Genomic DNA, 19,168 nt, shown 5'->3' on the forward strand with positions numbered 1-19,168 from the left:
GTTTGCCATTGCCTCGTTCCTAGGGCTGAGAGAGAGTGACTGGCTCAAGGTCACTTAGACTTTGTGCCTAAGGTGGGACTAGAACTCACAATCTCCCAGTTTTGAGCCTGATGCCTTAACTGCTACACCAGACTGGGTCTCATGCCCAAACATGGTATTGCTTACTACATGGTATTGTAGTGTCCTAATCCTAAAATTCTTGCTTGTGTTTTGGAGACATGGCTGAGAGTTTAACTAGATGATCTTTAAGATCTCTTCCAACCCTTACATGATATGACACTGTGACTAAGATTGCTTACAAATAAAGTGAGACTTTTATTTGAGGTTATGGGTGCAAAATTATTTAGCTGTGAAGGATAAATGTCATATCATATCCACTTGTCCTAAATTCCCAATGTACCAGTCTATTATTTTTTTCTTGAATTAACATTGTTTGTTCATTCTGTGATGATAATGTTGCCAAATCTTTGTAGTCCAGCATTTTTTTATGTTCTCATCTTTTGTGATTTTTAAAAAAAATTGTCAACATCTCAGTTCTTCTTACCCCCAGACCAAGCCCTGCTACTACTAACAAGTAAGTAAGGGGATAAAATATCTCTGTAAATATAGCAAGGAAGGAAGTATATCAATATGTGTTTAGGCTCCTTATCTCCCACAAGATACTATTAGACACAGAGAAAATGGATGATTATTTTTATTATCCTTACTGTTATATTTAATTAAATCTGTAATTTTTATTAAAATAATCAATCAAAATATTTTAATGCATTCATTAAAATAATTAATTGGTGGGTAATCTTTTTTCTTCATTTTTTCAACAGTTGTACTTCTCTCTCCTATAACTTGAGGAGGGCAGTGCAAAATGTTAATAATGATGTAGCACTGTATTAAATTATATATAGAATGACTGCTACAGTTCTGTTTCTTTTTTTTTTTATAATAAATTTTATTAAGTTTCAAGAGAAGAATAAAAACTACAAAAAAACACAAATAAAAAAGAACTAAAAAGGTGTGAAAACACAAGATAATTTTTTTTCAAATTTACAAAAGATGTGGCTTCCAACTTTTAACAGTGAGGATATATAAAAATTTCCATAATCAAACTCTTACTCTATATTAAACCAAAACACCACATTATTTCTATAAATAATTCCACTTTAGCACATAATAAAAATCACTAAATACAGCTACTCCTCCCCCTTATATTAAAATAAAGAAAAAAAAATTCATATAAACCTCCAAAACATCTTTTTCCCCTCCAAAACATAGCACATATTTAATTATTCCCTTCCTACCACTATTCTATACATTTGTCTACTATAATAAGAATCAAATTAAAAAGCACATAGGTTGTCTGCTATTATGACTTGATAATACAACAGTTTTAATAATCCTAATCTTAATAAACCCAGAAAACAAAGACAGTTCAAAACAGTAAATCCAAATCTTTAAAAGCAAATAACATCAATCAAATCCTTAAAGCAAACCAGATAAACATTCTTCAACCTTTATCCCAGTTCAAAATAAACCAGAGCATTTACATTTACATATTAAACCAGAGCATTTATATATAGTTCTATTTCTAACTAAATGGAGAACAATAATGTCTAAAGATTTTAAAGACATCCTTTCCAAGAGTGTGGAAAGGATCTTAGGCCAAGGAAAAAAACAAGTATAATATGCTGAACAAAAAGAAGAAAAGTGTGATGACATAAAGTCATGATCAGCCAGCACGGGTCAACTGAGTAGGAAGCCTTTGCGCAACCAGTCCTCAGTGATAATGCCAGGTCTGCCCATTCATCTATCACCATATCATGTATTGATGTGATATTATTACACATGGACCTGGTATCAACTAACAACAACCTGAGGCCAGGGTGTCCAGCAATCTGGCTTCCAGACTATGAACTGGTCTAGAAGTGGAGACTTGCATCAGGTTTAATTTATTTATTTATTTATTTAATACACCGCCCACCTCACTATAAAAGCAACTCTGGGCAGCTTACAAATAGAGAATCATAAAAAACCATTATAAAAAATACAAGAAATACAAGAAGGTAAAGGAGAAAAACTAAAAGGCATCTTCAAACCACAAGTGGTAGGCAGCACTGGGGGTGGTTGGTGGTTTGAAGATGCTTTTTTTTTTTGAATAAACAGCAAAAGGGTAATTAAAACTTTGATTTTAGAAAGTTACAAATGGGCTAAGGGTCCAGATAAATTTAAAATAAGATTTTGTAATCCTTCCTGTGGGAAATGGTTTTGCTTTGATTTTTAAAAAATAAACATAATAAGATTAGATTTTAAAATTTGGACACTAGAGGGAACTAAAGATTACAATTAAAGGAGAAGGACATTTAAACTCAACTTAAAATTACAGAATGAAGCAAAATATTCTAACATTGGACATATTGAAGGATATTTTTAAACAATGGACCCAGAAGTTAATTATAATAGTGTCTGCCTCTATGGATAGACTGTGTCTAAAACATGTTATGGAAGAGGAACAAGTTCTACCTGACAAGATTGAGACTAAGTTGAAAGTAGATTTACAAATGGCAGGGTACGAGAATGACATCGAAAAAGATGTTACACTGGACATACAAAAGAAACTGGCTAATGTCTTAATAATTAAAAGGTATATACAAACAACAAACGCAGAGAGTGATCTGGATATTTTCCTATATTGATTTTACAATAGAGGCTTGTTAAAGTTTAGAAGAATATTATGAGAAGGGACAAAAGAAAAAGAAATTAAGTTCGATGACATTATTTGAATGGACTAAAGATTAAGATTGTTAGAAGCAAAAGGAAAGAATATAAAGTTGGATTATGTAATCAAGGTTAAAATAGATATGTTGTTATCTCTGGTAACCCTTAAAAAAGGACTTTTGCTGACATCAGGACTGAAATTATGATGCTTTATGGATTTGTTTATAGATAAGAGATGGGATATGGGAAAAAGATCATTTGTTGTATTTTAAGAAAAGTTACTAAATTTGTTTATACTTGTGATGAAGGTGGGAAGTCTCTCCCTCTTTCACACACACACACACACAGATATTTTTTTCTTTATTCTTATTTTTCTTTCTTTTCTATTTCTCTTTTTATTTTTTCCTTTCTTTTCTGTACCTTCTACTCTTTCTTTTTATTCTTCTATCTTTTTTCCATTTTGTATTAGTTTTTACTGTTGTAATTATAATATTTAATAAAATTGCTATTTATAAAAGGAAACCATTACCAAGGCTGAAACATTTTTAAGTCTAGAACAATGGGTTAACATTCAGAAGTGGTTCGGGCAGATACCTTCCTAATTCACTAGAGTATAAGAAGGAGGAAGAGGTACTGAACAATTAGACTTACAAGATTCTATTATAGCCAATCCCAGTAAAAATAATTTTAGCTGTCCTGTGGATTTCTTGGTCTGGTCTGCCTAGTGGGGTTACCATATGCATTATGTATTTATGTATATTATGTATAGGATTGCAATGCCCCTTGATTTTAATCAATTAAATTAGTTGATTGAATTACACATACAGTAATAATTATCAAATAATCAGTGATCTTGTGATGTGTTTCTTTTCAGGTAAGCTTCAATCCTCAGGATAACACTCAAGTCTGTGTTACAGGATATGGTATTTTCAAGCTGTACAAATACACAGAAGGAACTTTAAAACAGACAAATTTTTTGCGGGGAGAATCCCAAAACTACTTGTCCCATGCCTGGCTGTCTGAAGAGAAAGTGATTGTGGGCACCGATACAGGCAAACTCTATTTATTTGACTCTGGTGATTTACGGTGGGAGACAAGTATTGAACGGAAAGAGCCAATCACTGAAACGGTGAATGAAGAACCAGCCCGTGAATCAGAGAGGTGGGTGAGGCATTCTGCAAACTGTTTAATCTAGGATCAACAATCAGCATGGTTCAACAATTGGACTATATCTCCAGTTCTTGATAAAGGTGTATTATGGTTATTGTTGTATGATGACCTTGGTCAAGTTGTTGTCTTTGAGTATTTTAAAGAATACTCCAGGAAACATTCTTAGACTGGAATGTAAGTACCTTCCTTAAATACACTAAATTCTATTCCTGGGTTTGTAAAATGTATTTATTCAGAAAATAAGCCATACTTAAAATCCTGGAAATGTATACAGCACAGCAACTTTAAAATCACAATTATTCTTTTTACACACTGCACAACAGATATTTGAAATTCTTAACTATTGCTGTTCTTTGTCTCATTTACTTTTCAAGCCTTATTGAATTTCCGACTACCAATTCCCCTGAGTACTCTAGTGAGGTGGTTTGTGATACTGAAGGGCAGCAGCAAGCATCTCTGCCCCGAGTCACTGCTGTTGCTGCATATTCCAAGGGATTTGCTTGCTCTGCTGGCCCAGGGATTGTTCTACTGTTTGAGAAATCAGATGAGAAGGAAGGTTACCGAGAAAGTCGAGAGATTCGGGTATGTAAGAGTTGTGAAGGGTATAATCCTTGACTTTGCTACCATGAAACTCTATTTCCCAGACCAGAATGTAGCAGCTAGTAAAATTGATGCTTGGGAAGAGAGATTGAAAGGGATGCTGCCAAGCCAAACAAGAAGTATACCATGGTATTTGAACAGTGACAAGGTTGTTATGTAATCCTTTTTACATAGTTCTGGTCAAACATGTATCGTTTGTCACAGGACCAAACTCAAGAGAAAACAGTTCTGCTTATTTGCAGCACAAGTGAATTGTGCACAGTGATTATTGGCCATCCCGTATGGATCAGTATTCGGATTTTAAAACATGTTTTTAATGATTATTTTGCTGCAGAATTGGTGTAGGTATATAGGTTAAGGGGACAAAGCCACATGGTTGGTTTATTTTATAGATTCCACAGGATCAATGCAGCAATGATCCTCACCAGTCAGATAAACAAGAAGTTGTGTGTATTGCCTTCAGCCCTGCAGAGGAGACACTACTCATCAGCACAAATAAAAATCAGGTGTATTTTCTCTCCATGTCATCAGCTGAGATAACTAAGGTAAGTTCACTCCAAACAATGAAAAGAGATACTACACAGGCAACATTTTTTTAAAAATGTATTTCTGCAACATAGAAAACACTGTTAATAGGTGTGCATCAGGCACTTCACTCAGTAACATTAAAAGCCTTGAAGAAAGAATGATAAAAAGAAAATCCACATAGCAAAATTTCCCTGATCAGTCACATTGTCAGTGTTAGAGCCCTTCCTCATGGTCAAGTTAAAATATTATTCATCACACCTTCAGCCAGCAGAAAATTTGCTGCCCCCACTAGAGATCCCTATCCTGCTACAGGTACTATGCCAACAAATGTAATTACAGTACACTGGGCACATTAAGGAAAGGGACTGGTAACTTCCCATAGATTTGTTTCCTTCCCATCCTGTTAATATGTTTTCTACTACAGATTAAGGTTACTATGATAACTAATCATTTTGGCCGGGTGAAGAGGTTGAATTTAATTGTCCCCTTTTCACATGTTAATGGTTGCATTGCCTAAGGGGAAGAACTTGCCTGGACTTGTTTTAGTTTCAGTTTCCCTTCTGTGTAGGCTTGCAGAGAATATGCAGCTGAGATAAATCTCTCCTCTCAGCAAACAGCCTTTAAATATGTTTGTTTTCTGTAAATAAATTTATTTTTATAGAAATGCCTGGTGTGTGACTTTTTTTGATCTCTCCTGGGCCAATGCTTTCCTAGCACTGTGCCAACAGGTTATGGGCCCAGTAAGCCCAGTAAAACCCAGAGAGAATAGAGAGATCAGCTCCACACCTCATGCACAATTTAAAGGCAGGTAGCAAAGACCTGTGAAGATTTTCTTTGGAGCCACCTGGAGATTTTCCAGCAATTGCTGGTCTACAGGACAAAGAAGCCAGCTGAGGTGACTTGCAAAAGAAGGAAGAAGCCATGGCTACCTCCCAGCCCTCAGCAATGCCTCTGGAGTGCCTATCAGAGACCAACTATTTGAATTGGGCCCTGAAGATGGAGATGTATCTTCGCAGAGAGAATCTTTGGCTGCCAATTGGTGAGCAAACCCCCCCAAATCCCAGTGCTGAATGGCTTAGGCAGGATGAGCAGACTAGAGCCACCATTATCCTGGGAGTTGAGGACAATCAGCTAGTCCACGTGCGAGGTATGCAGTCTGCAAAGCAACTTTGGGACGCTTTGAGAGACTTGTATGTAAAGGCAACAGCAGGGAGTAAAGTTACCCTGACAAAAAAGCTGTACAAAGCCTACCTTGCAGAAGGAGATAGCCTTCCTGAGCACCTGCATTATATTCAGCAGCTGTTTGTTGAGTTGCAGGAAAGACGAATGGAATTTACACCTCTCACAAAATCCTATATCCTCCTGTCCTCACTGAATGAAACGTGGAACACACTGATTTGTACCCTGGAGGCTATGCCTGAAGCAGACCTCACCCCATCGTATATTACACAGCACTTACTCGCTGAATGGGAGAAGAGAGAGGAAAGATCCCCCCCCCATCTCTTCTGGAAAGCTGCAGTACCAGAAAAGAAGGGAAAAGAAGCTGAGGCCACAGCACTAGCCAGTCAGCAATGCTTCAATTGTGGTTCAGCTGGACATTTGTAGAAAGACTGTGCCTTGAGACCCAAGAGTAGAAAGACAGAGAAGAAGAACACAAGGGCAACACAGAAGAAGGCTCTTCAGACAACCCAAATTGCACAGGTTGCTGAGAAGGGTAATTCTGATGTATGGGTATTAGATTCTGGGGCCAATTGTCATTTATGTAATTGTAAATGCTCTTTTGTGTCACTGTCTAAAACTGAAAGACAAAGTGTATCTTTGGCTGATGGGTCTGTGACCAAAATTATGGGACAAGGTGACTTGTATTTACCCTGCTCGGGAGAAACTGTAAAAGGTGTGTTATATGTGCCAAATTTACAATCAAACCTTTTATCTGTGGCACAATTGGCTGCAACAGGGTATGTTATAACATTTAAGAAAAATGGTTGTGAGATACGTGAAAATGGGAAATTGTGTGCTACTGGTATTTTAAAAGACTCCTTGTACATTGTGCAAAATGCAAGGAAGCCAAGCTGCAAAGCTGCAGTTGGCAACACGCCATATCATGACCAATGTGTACACCTGTTGCACAGGAGATTTGGTCATGCTAATTTCAAGTATATAGCACAAATGCCACAGCTGTGTGCTGACCTAAAGATAAAACCCTGTGACAAATACTTAGATTGTGTAGTTTGCAAAGAATGCAAAACACTAAAAGCTCCTGTGAGTAAGCACAGTGACAGAGTTACAAGTAGACCTTTGGAAATTGTACACTCTGACATTATTGGTCCTTTTGCTACAAGTCTTGGACAAGCAAGGTATGCAATGACCATCATCGATGCTTTCTCAAGATACACATTTATCTACATCTTAAAACACAAAGATGAGGCATTTGCTAAATTTAAAGGTTTTGTGACATGGGCAAATAGAAAATTCCCTAGGCCTGTATCTGCACTCCAATGTGATAGAGGAGGAGAGTACCTTTCTCATAAATTCAAAAGGTTCCTAGTGGAAAAGGGGATAGAACAAATTCTTTCTAACCCTTACACCCCTCAGCAAAATGGTGTTGCTGAAAGAAAGGGCAGAACCTTGCAAAATGCGATGGAATGCATGCTTAAAGATTCACATTTATCTTTTAAGTATTGGGGAGAGGCAATATCTACTGCCTGTTATGTACAAAACAGATTCTATAACTCTGTGATTCAGGACACTCCATTCCATTTGTTTTATGGTGTGAAACCAAAGGTAAACCATCTTAGAGTGTTTGGTAGCACTGCTTGGGTTCATATTCCAAAACAACAGAGAAGGAAAGGAGGCCCCACAACAAAGAACGCCATCTTTGTTGGCTATGAACAAAGCCAAAGGAGCTACAGGTTCATAATGGGAGAGAAATTGATAATTAGCAAAAGCGCTTCTTTTGCTGAACAAAACTGGGGGAGATTAAATTCTAGCTCTCCAGTTGATCTAACCACAACAGAACAGCAAGGACTTGCTGATAGTGATCTTTTGCCTGATGAGGACATTAAACCAGAAAAGCAAACTGAAGATCTGTCTGCTGAGACAAATGCTTCTCAGGAAAGTGATAGGAGTCAAAATTTAAGCCCTGTATTACCTCACAGATCTCAGAGGAGTAATAAAGGCGTTCCTCCATCACGTTTTCAGGCTGAAACAGTAAAGGCTTTTCACATATTCACAGAACCTGAGTCCTTAGAACAAGTGAATGCTTTACCACCTGAGATTGCACAAAATTGGCATTCTGCCATGCAACAGGAATTAGCATCCTTGAAAGAAAATAAAAGATGGAAACTGGTAAATCTACCTCCCAATGAACGCTGTCTAGGTTGTAGATGGGTTTTCAAACTGAAAAGGGATGCTGATGGCAAAATCCAAAAATATAAAGCAAGGTTAGTTGCAAAAGGGTTCACTCAAAGGAAAGATTTAGACTTTGATAAGACTTTTGCACCAGTTACTAAAGGTGAATCAATTAGATTACTGTTAAAAATTGCTGCACTCAAAGGGATGTCAGTTCACCACTATGACATTCAAACTGCATTTCTCTATGGTGATTTAGACCACAAATTATACATGCAGCAACCCCCTGGCTATGAAAAAGGGGAGAATCTAGTCTGTGAACTGCAGAAGTCAATCTATGGGTTAAAACAGGCTGCTAGATCCTGGAACCAAAAATTAGATGAAAAACTGCAGAATTTTGGTTTTGAAAAAGGAAAAGCAGATCCATGTGTATATATGAAGAAAGACAAACAAGGCTGTATGTATCTGTGCATTTATGTTGATGATTTGCTGCTGTTCACACCAACAGAAAAACAAAGGCTTGATTTTGAAGCCTGCATGAAAAGCCATTTCACATTAAAAAGCCTTGGAATTGTAACAAATTACCTAGGTTTGGAAATACACAGGAAGAAGGATGGTAGCTTTCTGTTAAACCAACGTAGTAAAATTCAAAAGCTCCTAGAGGATTTTAATATGCAAGACTGTAAACCAGTCTCTACTCCGATGATAACAGATTTTCAGAAAGATATAGGAGAAACTCAATTAACGGAGGCAGAGAAATATAGATCTGCAATTGGAAGTTTACCGTACATTGCAAATCACTCTCGCCCAGATATCTCAAATTCTGTGGCCATTTTAAGTAGACAGATAGAGACGCCTACATCTACCAGAAAAGCAGCATTGAAGAGGTTAATGAGGTATTTGCAAGGAACAAAGAATTATTGCCTGAAGCTAAATGCCTCTGGAACCGAGAAATTGCAGGCTTTTGCTGATTCTGACTGGGGAGCAGATGTCAGTGACAGGAAATCCACTTCTGGGATTTTAATTCAATTTGCTGGGTCTAGCTTAGGCTGGCATTCTAGAAAGCAAACACTTGTTGCTCTTTCCACTGCAGAAGCAGAGTTTTATTCTCTAACACAAACCTGTAATAAGGTTGTATGGTTTAAACATTTGTTAAAAGACATAGGCATGGAAGTGAACCAGCCTATAACTGTTTATGAGGATAATCAAGCTTGCATTGCTATGGCAAAATCTGAAGCCTGCTAAAATAGGACAAAACATATCGATATTAGATATCAATATATCAAAGATATAATAAGCAAAGGAGAAATAATGTTGAAATATTGTGAATCAAAAGACATGATTGCTGATATTTTAACCAAACTTCTTGCTGTACCAAGACACAAAGAGTTAACAAAGCAAATTGGTTTGCATCTTATTCTGTAGTATAAAAAGGGAAGTGTTAATATGTTTTCTACTACAGATTAAGGTTACTATGGTAACTAATCATTTTGGCTGGGTGAAGAGGTTGAATTTAATTGTCCCCTTTTCACATGTTAATGGTTGCATTGCCTAAGGGGAAGAACTTGCCTGGACTTGTTTTAGTTTCAGTTTCCCTTCTGTGTAGGCTTGCAGAGAATATGCAGCTGAGATAAATCTCTCCTCTCAGCAAACAGCCTTTAAATATGTTTGTTTTCTGTAAATAAATTTATTTTTATAGAAATGCCTGGTGTGTGACTTTTTTGATCTCTCCTGGGCCAAATGCTTTCCTAGCACTATGCCAACACATCCCACTAAGTATTACCAGTTAGCAGGAAAGCTTCCACCATTATGGAATGAGGTGGAAGCTGGGGCAGGAGGCAAGTTTTGAAAAATGGCTAGATTCACTACTTTTAAAGATCAGAAATTCAGATAATTCAGTGTAACAACAAAAATCACTCTTTGCAATCCAGAAATTGCAAAATCTAGCTTATTATTTTGATCATACACCTGAATGTTATTTCTAGATTCAATTTAAACTGCTAGTTCTTTTTTTAAAGCCCTAAACATTTTGAGCTGGGGTCATGTAGGCTTTATAGAATCCATATGCAGTTTAAGATTGACAACTCTCTGATATGAGAACAGATTAGCAGGTATCCATGACTGGGCTTTTCCAATAGGGTAGTTATTATGAAATACACTTCCTGCTTGAACATCTGTTAGGATTCCTTTTAATACTTGGATGTTTGTTGGAAACCTTTTTCTTTTCATTTCATTTTTGAGTTTGTCATGCTGAGCTTTCAATTAGCTGTTTCTGGATTTGTTCTTTCATGCCGGTGTTTTAAAATGTGACATTTGTAAATGATTGTTATACCTTCTAAATATATTGTTTTAATTTCCATAAACTGCTTTGTGCATATGAAGGGAACAACATAATAAAAAATCAATTAAACAATTTTGCTCTATCTCTTTTAAAGAGAGTTATTGGTGTCCCTCTTGTAGAAAATTCAAATTTATGTTCCTTTTTGAGACAGTAAGGATGTAACTTCATCTGTTTAAAACATGCAGATATTTAAGAAGTGGCTGTTTTAGGTTAAGTTACTTGAGGGTAATTTGTTTAGATACAGGTGCAATATAAGTATGTAAAGTCTCCTTCAAATCAAGCTGGTGACTTTATGGACATGCCCATGCAGTTTTCTTGGCAAAAGTGTAGAAATGGTTTATTATTGTTTTTTTTTTTTTTTAAAGAAGGATTTTTACTTCCTTCCTAGTACCAGTCCTGGTATTCCCCAGAAGTCTCCCACCCAAGTATTAACCAGATCTGATCCTGGACCCAGTTTCTGAGTCCAGACAAGGTTAGCTATCTGCTGAAGCATACTGCTGTACTTATCTCTATATTTTCTCTTTTTTGGTGACAATTAAAAGCTAGGGTCATTACACATTTTGTTTTGGTAAATCTGGTGCATATTTAATCCTTTTGTTGTCCCATGGAGAAAGTTTGGTAGATTTCGTGATAGGTTATCATATAAGTATTTCTAGCTAACACATAATGATATTTCATAAGGGAGAGATGGCTCACTTTGAATACCTGAACTTCCCAATACATTCTTCTGCTGTTACTGGCTTGGATACCTGCATTCGCAAACCACTTGTTGCTACGTGTTCGCTGGACAAATCTGTCCGTATCTGGAATTACGAAACAAAGTAAGGAAGCATGATTTCTTGGTTACTACATGTGTCTCTTAACTATCTAACTGAACAATAATAGAATAAATAGAAACTGCATGTACTTGCTAGGAAAACAAGATTCCGTTACAAGAATGTGGTTGCAGTAGAAATGGGTCAGCGGGGCTATGTTTAGTTTTATGATGGTAGCTTATGAAAGGATTATTATCTTTGTAATGGTTTTAAATCTGGAAAAAATCCATATAGTATTTGGAGTTGTCCAAATTAGAAAAAATATCACAAATAATTTTTAGATAAAGGTGGTAAAGTTTTCATGTTGTTTCTCACTATGTCAAATAATACAAATAGAATGTTATAAACATATCCAAAGCTACTGTGTAAAAGATTGGGTTAGCTTGATTCCTAATTTTTTGCTCATGGAAAGAATTTGTCCAGGAAAAGAGCTGACCATTCCCCCTTTATCTTTTATAATACCTATATTATAGTGCATATTGTTTTGAAAACGTTCTCAAGTCTTCTGACACAGCACAAGGTAGCAAAGGGGTCAGCTAAAATCTTATGCCCTACATTTTGAGGGTGAAAGCATTCTTTGCTTGTATGAAGTCATCTGATACATACCAGTATCCTCTATTCCTTTTGTATTCTCTAACTCTCAAAAGAAGAGTTACATTCAAGAATGCTAGGCTGCTAAAAATTGATTATGGCCATCTCATTAACAAAATGATAGCATAAATCTTACATAACCCTTATAGTGTACTCAGCCTTCATATTATTCTTAAAAGAATAACATCAGAAGGTGCCACACATCTAAAGAAGTAGCCTTCTTAAAACCCTTCTCTTATCAAGTAAGCTCCTCAGATAGATGTGAAATTAAGTACACACTTCCTACTTTATATAGCAGTATATCTTCAGAGGCCATAGTAGAATAGGGGGCATTATGCAAAGATGCCTCCCTTCAAGCATATGAATGCATGGCAATTTAACAATTAGATGGAATCTGTTAAATTATATCACTTTTGTCAGACATAGTAGTGGCAGTTCTAAATGTACCAATTAATTAAAAGATAAATGTAAAAGCAAATACAAATGAAAAAAACCTGAGGTCAGTTTCAGAAATACAGCTTTAAGCTTTTTCTAAACAACTGGTTTTCCAACTGTATGAAATCCTCAGATACACTGAATTGCTTCTTTTATGATCAGATTATTTTTGCTATCCTGTTTGCATGCACTGAATTGGACAATTCAATCTTCGACCCTGTGCCCCTTGTTTTGGGTTTCCCAGTATTTCATCTTAAGGTATGGCCAAGAATAGCATTAGCTGCAGCTTTCTTTGCATTAACTGTGTTGTACATTAACTGCCATGACTGATCCTGCTGCAGCACACTTGACCTATATAAAGAGTACCAAGAAGAGGCATACGCACTTGCTTTTCATCCTGGTGGTCTGTATGTTTTGGTTGGTTTTGCTGATAAACTTCGACTTATGAATCTACTTATTGATGACATCCGGACTTTTAAGGACTTCACTGTACGAGGATGCCGAGAGGTAAGGAATCAGGGAAAGGTGCTGGTATAGAAGCTTGTGTGGAAAGCATGCAAAAGCAGGACCATGGAGAAAAGTTTATAAGCGGATTGAAGCATGCCATATTGCCACCTTACTAGACATCAGTGCGTATATTTGTGTTTGCAAGCTACTTTTCAGTGTTCAGGGAATAAAGCCTTTCTGAAATACAGAACATTCAGGGAAAATAGTTAAAATGTCTCTGATTTCCAATTTCCTATTGTTATTGTGATCTTAGTTCTAGTCTGTTAGATAACAGACTACTTTCTAACTGGTCAGTCTGGAGCAGATGCTAGCTCATGTGATAACTTGGGCAGGCAATAATAAGAATTATACTTGAATGATTATAGGAAGACATGTGGAAAATGTTCTGGTGTCAAAAGAATAAGTCCTGGAATGACAATTCAGAGCACTCAAAGTATTGATTGACAGCACACATTATGCTCACGTGTGCTTTTCTTTATACATTGTTTGGTAAGTTGAACATAGTAACTGGGTTCACCCATCACACAGTGATATAACAATTGTTTACAAGACACAATACTTGGGTTCATGCAGTGCATTAACCCAAAGCAAACAAATCACAGTATGGATTAGTGTGATTAGATTAAGGCTTGTCATGGTATATCTAATTAATAATAATGTATATTAAACATGGGAATCTAGCCCTGCAGCTTTGGGTAACCCTTTGACTCATTTTGAGTGGGGTTCTGAACTCAAAAGTTCTGTTTTGAAAGCACTTGTGGGATGCTGAATAATGTTGAATATTTAATGAGTCAAAAAGTTAGTGTATACTATAGATGGTATACGTAGTCATTTCTTTGACAGTTTTAATGAGAACTCTGAAAGCATGTTTTGGATGGTCTTAGACACAATTTAGCCTTTTGAACAAAATTGCTTGTCAGGGGACACTGAAAGAATAGCTGTATCTGGCAATCAACGGGGTACAAATACGGATTATTGGATGTTGCTTTCTGCATAGTTTCTAAATTATGTATATATTACTGATACTCATAATCTCCTGCTTCTCTCTCCAGTGTGCCTTCAGTACAGGGGGTCATCTGTTCGCAGCAGTTAATGGAAACGTGATTCACATTTACTCTGCCATAAGTTTTGACAATGTCATAAATTTGAAAGGACACAATGGTAAGGTCAGTGATTAGACCTATAAGATAGGTAAAATGCAAGTTAAATACAAACAGAAGGAGAAAATTATCTCCAAGTGGGAGGTGAAGAATTTGAACTTCCAGAAATCTTTTCTCTTTAGAATCAAGGAGCAGGGAATGAGGCTCTTCCAGTTGATCAGTATCAGTATTTCCTTTAAACTATTTAGGCTGGCTCCTTCCTCCACTGGAATGTGTAAGTTTCTTTCCAGGTTCCTCGTGGGCTTGATCCTTCAATTCCTCTTCTGTTTCAGACAAGAACCCTGCAGGAGGAGGATAGCATTAGTATATAGGGTACATTTAGATATGAATGTTAGTAAAAAGAATATCAAGCCAAAACTTGGCCTTCCTAAAGAAACAGGAAAACAAACTGAATGCCTTGTAAATAGAATACATAATTAGAAGTGTATGTAACACATTAATCATGGAGCATGTAGATTTCACTAAGAAACAGTACTTTGTCATTATAAATAATAATTTATACAGTAAGTATGAAGCCTAGAGCTGCCTAACTCTGGATTTGGAATACAGTAGAAGTGCCCTATGTAAGGCCCAATATGGCCTTCAAAAGCCTTCAGTGCAATCTCTCAGAGCCCCCCAAAATAAGATTTCATATTGTAACTTTCAGTGTGACAGAAGGGAAAAATTATTGAATACATGACTGAAAAGTAATATTAGCTGTTTAATTGTAAATACATTTAAATGGAAATCAAATTAAACAAGATTTTTGTCTAGCCTCCTATACTACTTTTTGTAGTGCAGCCCCTGGCATTTCACATAAAGGCAGATCATTTTTACCCTGATCTTCTGTGTTCTCATCAGACGTTCTCAAAAGTAATTTGGGAGCACAAGGGAGCGGGAAAGGCTGCATGCTACAATCTAGTATAAAAACGGAATGAACTCAGTGGCATAAATAAATGGGAATAATACAGAGCAAAAGACTGCTGAAGACTAATTGCCTGAATATCATGCACATTCTCAGCCTCTTACCTTTCCCTTTCCCTCATGCCATCCCAGGTGCGGTCAGTTGTGTGGAGCATGGATGATTATAAATTGGTATCCTGTGGCACAGATGGAGCTGTATACGAATGGAATCTCCAGAATGGCAAAAGGGAATCAGAGTGTGTACTCAAGTCTTGCAGCTACAGTGGAGTAGCAATATCACCTGATGCAAAAATAATCTTTGCTGTTGGTTCTGATCATTCTATCAAGGAGATTTCTGATTCTTCAGTGAGCCTATGCACACATTCTTATATATTGTATGTACACTGTGAAGAATAGTGAAACTGTATCTCAGTGAAGTTAGTGTTATGCCCTGAAATAACCTTGTGTATAATTTTCTGTAGCTGAGACTATCCTGGTGGTGCTAGTTATTTTCTCTCTGGCAGTCTAGTTATTAAATCATTTCCTGGTACCATAGACACTTTTCTCCTAAAGATCACTACTGGAGGTAGTGGGGCCTTATCACACAGTAGGGGTGGGTGGGAAGGAAAGCAGATATGAGGCATTCACTGTGGTGGATATGGTTGGTGGTACAGTGGGTCCTGTTCAGAATTAATCTTTACTCTGTGACTTACCACATATAGAAACATCTACAAAGTTGTAATGCTTAGAGGAATACTATGTTTCAGATACTGAGAGAAGTGCCCTCTTTTGATGTTACCTACACTTGCATTGTGATAGCTCATTCTGGGCGGATGGTATTCACTGGAACCTCTGCTGGGACCATCCGGTCCATGAAATACCCACTACCTGTGCACAAGGAATTCAATGAGTATCAAGCCCATGCTGGTCCAGTCACCAAGGTAAAGTCTCTGTATTACCTTGACTGCCTTAGCTTTTGTGGCATTTTTGTTTTTTTCACCTTAACTCTAACCCTAACCCTTCAGCCAGTTTTATTCTGTGAGAATAAATATCTGTCCTGTGCTTTCTTCACTATAACTCTATTGCCTATGCATATGTACAACTGTTCATGTCCACACTATGCATCTAGACTAACAGGCTTTCTCTTAGGGATTTGGGATGATGATGGAATTAGAACAGTCTGTGTGAATCCAAATGTCACAGATAACAGTGATAACCGTGCAGTGTTATTACACTTCTGAGAAAGTCATAATGATTAAACAGGAATAATACAGACTTACTTATTGAGGCCACATTGAAATGGGGAGAATATATCTTTTAAACTAGAATGTACATATGGCACTGAATGTTTCCGTACTGAGTCAGTAGCAGTTATTTCTGGTGAATATGAATTTTTAAAAATAGGCTAGCTGACAGTAAGTTGCTTAAGCTCTCTTTACATCCAGAGCTCATGAATCTCATTATATAAAAGATGCACAATTTTCTAGAAGTGCAAGAAGATACTCAATGATTTTTTTCCTGTTTCTGTGCTTACTTGTAATAGAAAAGCCATTCAGAAATAAGAAAGGAAATAGGTAGAGGATCAACCTTTGTATCATTTTTCATAGTCACCCTTATGAATCCAACAGGGCCATCTTTTGCTATTACTACTCTCTGCCTTTCTTTTCAGTCACTCTTCAATAGTGCCATCTCACAGTTAAGGATGCTTCTTTTTTAACTTTTTGTACAGATATCCATAACTTCTGATGATCAGTTACTGCTAACATCTGCAGAAGATGGATGTATAATTATCTGGAAAGTATATGACAAAGAGGGACGAGGATTGAAAAGGGAGAGAGATGTACCATATTCTGATGAAGTGCTGATTACTAAAACAGACATGGAAGAGAAGGTCAGTATAACTGTAAGGTATTAATTTGAGGATCATTACTAAATGTGTTTTCAACTGGAAAAGTTTAAATCTGGGAATCAACAACTGTTGGTCAATAAGCAGCACTCTGAACCATAGTAGAGATATAGCAGAAGTTAGAATGGAGCCTATAATGTAATATTCAGTCAAAGCTTAGCTTCCGGGCCATGCTGCTCCATGTTCCTACAAAATGCTTCACATATGAAAGAAAATACAGGGTTGTTTTTGCCTGTGCATGTGCAATTGGGGAAAAAAAACATATGCCGTCTTGATTAATTGTTTTTCAGGAACACGCAAAAAAGTTAATTTGTTTGATCATTACTTTTCTGTCCATGGTATTCTCAAGAGTCTTCTCCAACACCAAAGTTCAAAAGTGGCAGTCCTGTTTCTATCCTGCTTTTCAAAGTCTGACTTCCATAGAATGTCACAGAAAGAAACCACTGCCTACATTTTAATATTTGTAGGTATAAACACATCCTGGCATCTGAATAACATTTCCAAAGCCTTCATGGCTACTCTACCAAGTTCCAGTCTGCGGCATATTTCTGGACTTTACTGTTCAGGATAACGATATAGGATCACACTGTTAATATAGGAAACAAGTTATACTTCTGAAAGATAATATGCACAATCATTATTTTAATTTCCATGTATACATTTAAATATTTACTCTTTGATTTCTTTTACTCATAATTTTACAATTTCTTATCTTACAGTCTCAGGTCATGCTAGAACTAAAAACACGGGTAGAGGAACTAAAGATGGAAAATGAATATCAGCTTCGTCTCAAGGACATGAATTATAATGAAAAAATAAAGGAATTAACTGAGAAATTCATCCAGGAAATGGAATCATTGAAAACTAAAAACCAGGTGTGGGTCTAATGTCAATTGCATCTCTCTGTGTTGCTGCATTACTCTCTTTCCAATCATGCAGTCACTTAAATAAATTAAAAGTTGCCAATAAATTTCAGATGAAAATTTTATCTTTCTATATTTCAGGTTTTAAAAACAGAGAAAGAAAAACAGGACATACAGCATCAGGAGCAACTGTCAGAATTAATGGAGAAACAGTCCAGAGAGGTTCAAGACTTAGGTTAGGAGGATCTGATGTAACTGAATGAGAATTTCAATCTTTATGACAAAATATAAAGATATTATTTATATGTAACACATGCACATCTTTTGGGTGTAAACTTTGTCATGCCAAACAAGTAATTGATTTTATTTTTCATGTATTTTTATAACTTTCTTGTTTTCCCTGCTAATGAAGGGGATCAGTGCACAAGGCATAACAAGCAGGTAGATTTTTGAAGAGTCTCTTTCAAAGAATCTTTTCCTGCAAGTCACTCACATCTGAAGTTTTATTTTGTCCTTCTTCCCTGCCCTTGTTATTAAGGTTTATGCAGTTTCTGTAATAGCGATGTAGTTTAGACCACCCTAACATCTACAAAAAATTCCTCAATTACATCAATCCTTTTTTTTGCATAAAACTTTATTAAGTTTCAACAAGAGATACAATATAAAGAAACAAAAAAAACTGAGAAGAAAAGATCAGAAAGAGAGCAAAATTAAGAAGAAAAAGAAAAAAATAGAAAAAGAGTAGCTTCTGACTTTCTTTGGTACAGATACAAATATAAGATACATTAGCCTCTTACTCTAAGAATTAACAATGTTACACAATATTTCTATAATAAACAGTTCTAATCACCAAATTCCAAAATTATGGTTTCATTTCTTTTCAGTTTCAAGCAAAAAGTCCAAATACAGTTTCCAAGTAAAAATATAGCTAGACGAAGTTTTTTCCTTAATCAAAGTAATCAGTTTCACCATCTTGGCTAATTCAATTAACTTCACCATCCATTTTTCCATTGTAGGTTTTTGTAAGCAATTCCACCTCTGTGCTTGTAAAAGTCTTGCTGCTGTTATCATAAATAGAAACAAAGTCCCGTGTCTTCTTTCAATCTGTTTATCCATCAAAACTAAAAGGAAAAAAACTCTGGTTTCATTTGTACATTTATTTTGAGAATTCTCTGAATTAAAGTACATAGCTGATCCCAATATTTCTTAGCTTTCTTACATGTCTGTATTACATCATTCCTGTCTTCATTTCTGCATAGGAAATGGATTGAAAGAGATTGCCACTTTCATTTCTGATCTTATGTTTAAAG

At 36.2% G+C, this 19,168-nt stretch overlaps 1 protein-coding gene across 2 annotated transcripts in view; it reads left to right on the forward strand.

The window, feature by feature from the left end:
• CFAP57 (cilia and flagella associated protein 57) overlaps positions 1 to 19,168 on the forward strand; it is a 38,872-nt gene that overhangs the window by 2,463 nt on the left and 17,241 nt on the right. For both annotated transcript variants that reach the window (XM_063297756.1, XM_063297757.1), the window contains exons 3-13: positions 3,584 to 3,870; positions 4,254 to 4,461; positions 4,872 to 5,024; positions 11,381 to 11,520; positions 12,882 to 13,047; positions 14,100 to 14,213; positions 15,243 to 15,455; positions 15,857 to 16,030; positions 16,819 to 16,980; positions 17,715 to 17,870; positions 18,000 to 18,093. In XM_063297756.1, the coding sequence (XP_063153826.1) occupies positions 3,584 to 3,870; positions 4,254 to 4,461; positions 4,872 to 5,024; positions 11,381 to 11,520; positions 12,882 to 13,047; positions 14,100 to 14,213; positions 15,243 to 15,455; positions 15,857 to 16,030; positions 16,819 to 16,980; positions 17,715 to 17,870; positions 18,000 to 18,093 (1,867 nt within the window). The remainder of the gene's footprint in view (positions 1 to 3,583; positions 3,871 to 4,253; positions 4,462 to 4,871; positions 5,025 to 11,380; positions 11,521 to 12,881; positions 13,048 to 14,099; positions 14,214 to 15,242; positions 15,456 to 15,856; positions 16,031 to 16,818; positions 16,981 to 17,714; positions 17,871 to 17,999; positions 18,094 to 19,168) is intronic.

The sequence above is a fragment of the Candoia aspera genome, chromosome 3, assembly GCF_035149785.1.
Source record: "Candoia aspera isolate rCanAsp1 chromosome 3, rCanAsp1.hap2, whole genome shotgun sequence".
In the NCBI taxonomy this organism is placed as follows: domain Eukaryota; kingdom Metazoa; phylum Chordata; class Lepidosauria; order Squamata; family Boidae; genus Candoia; species Candoia aspera.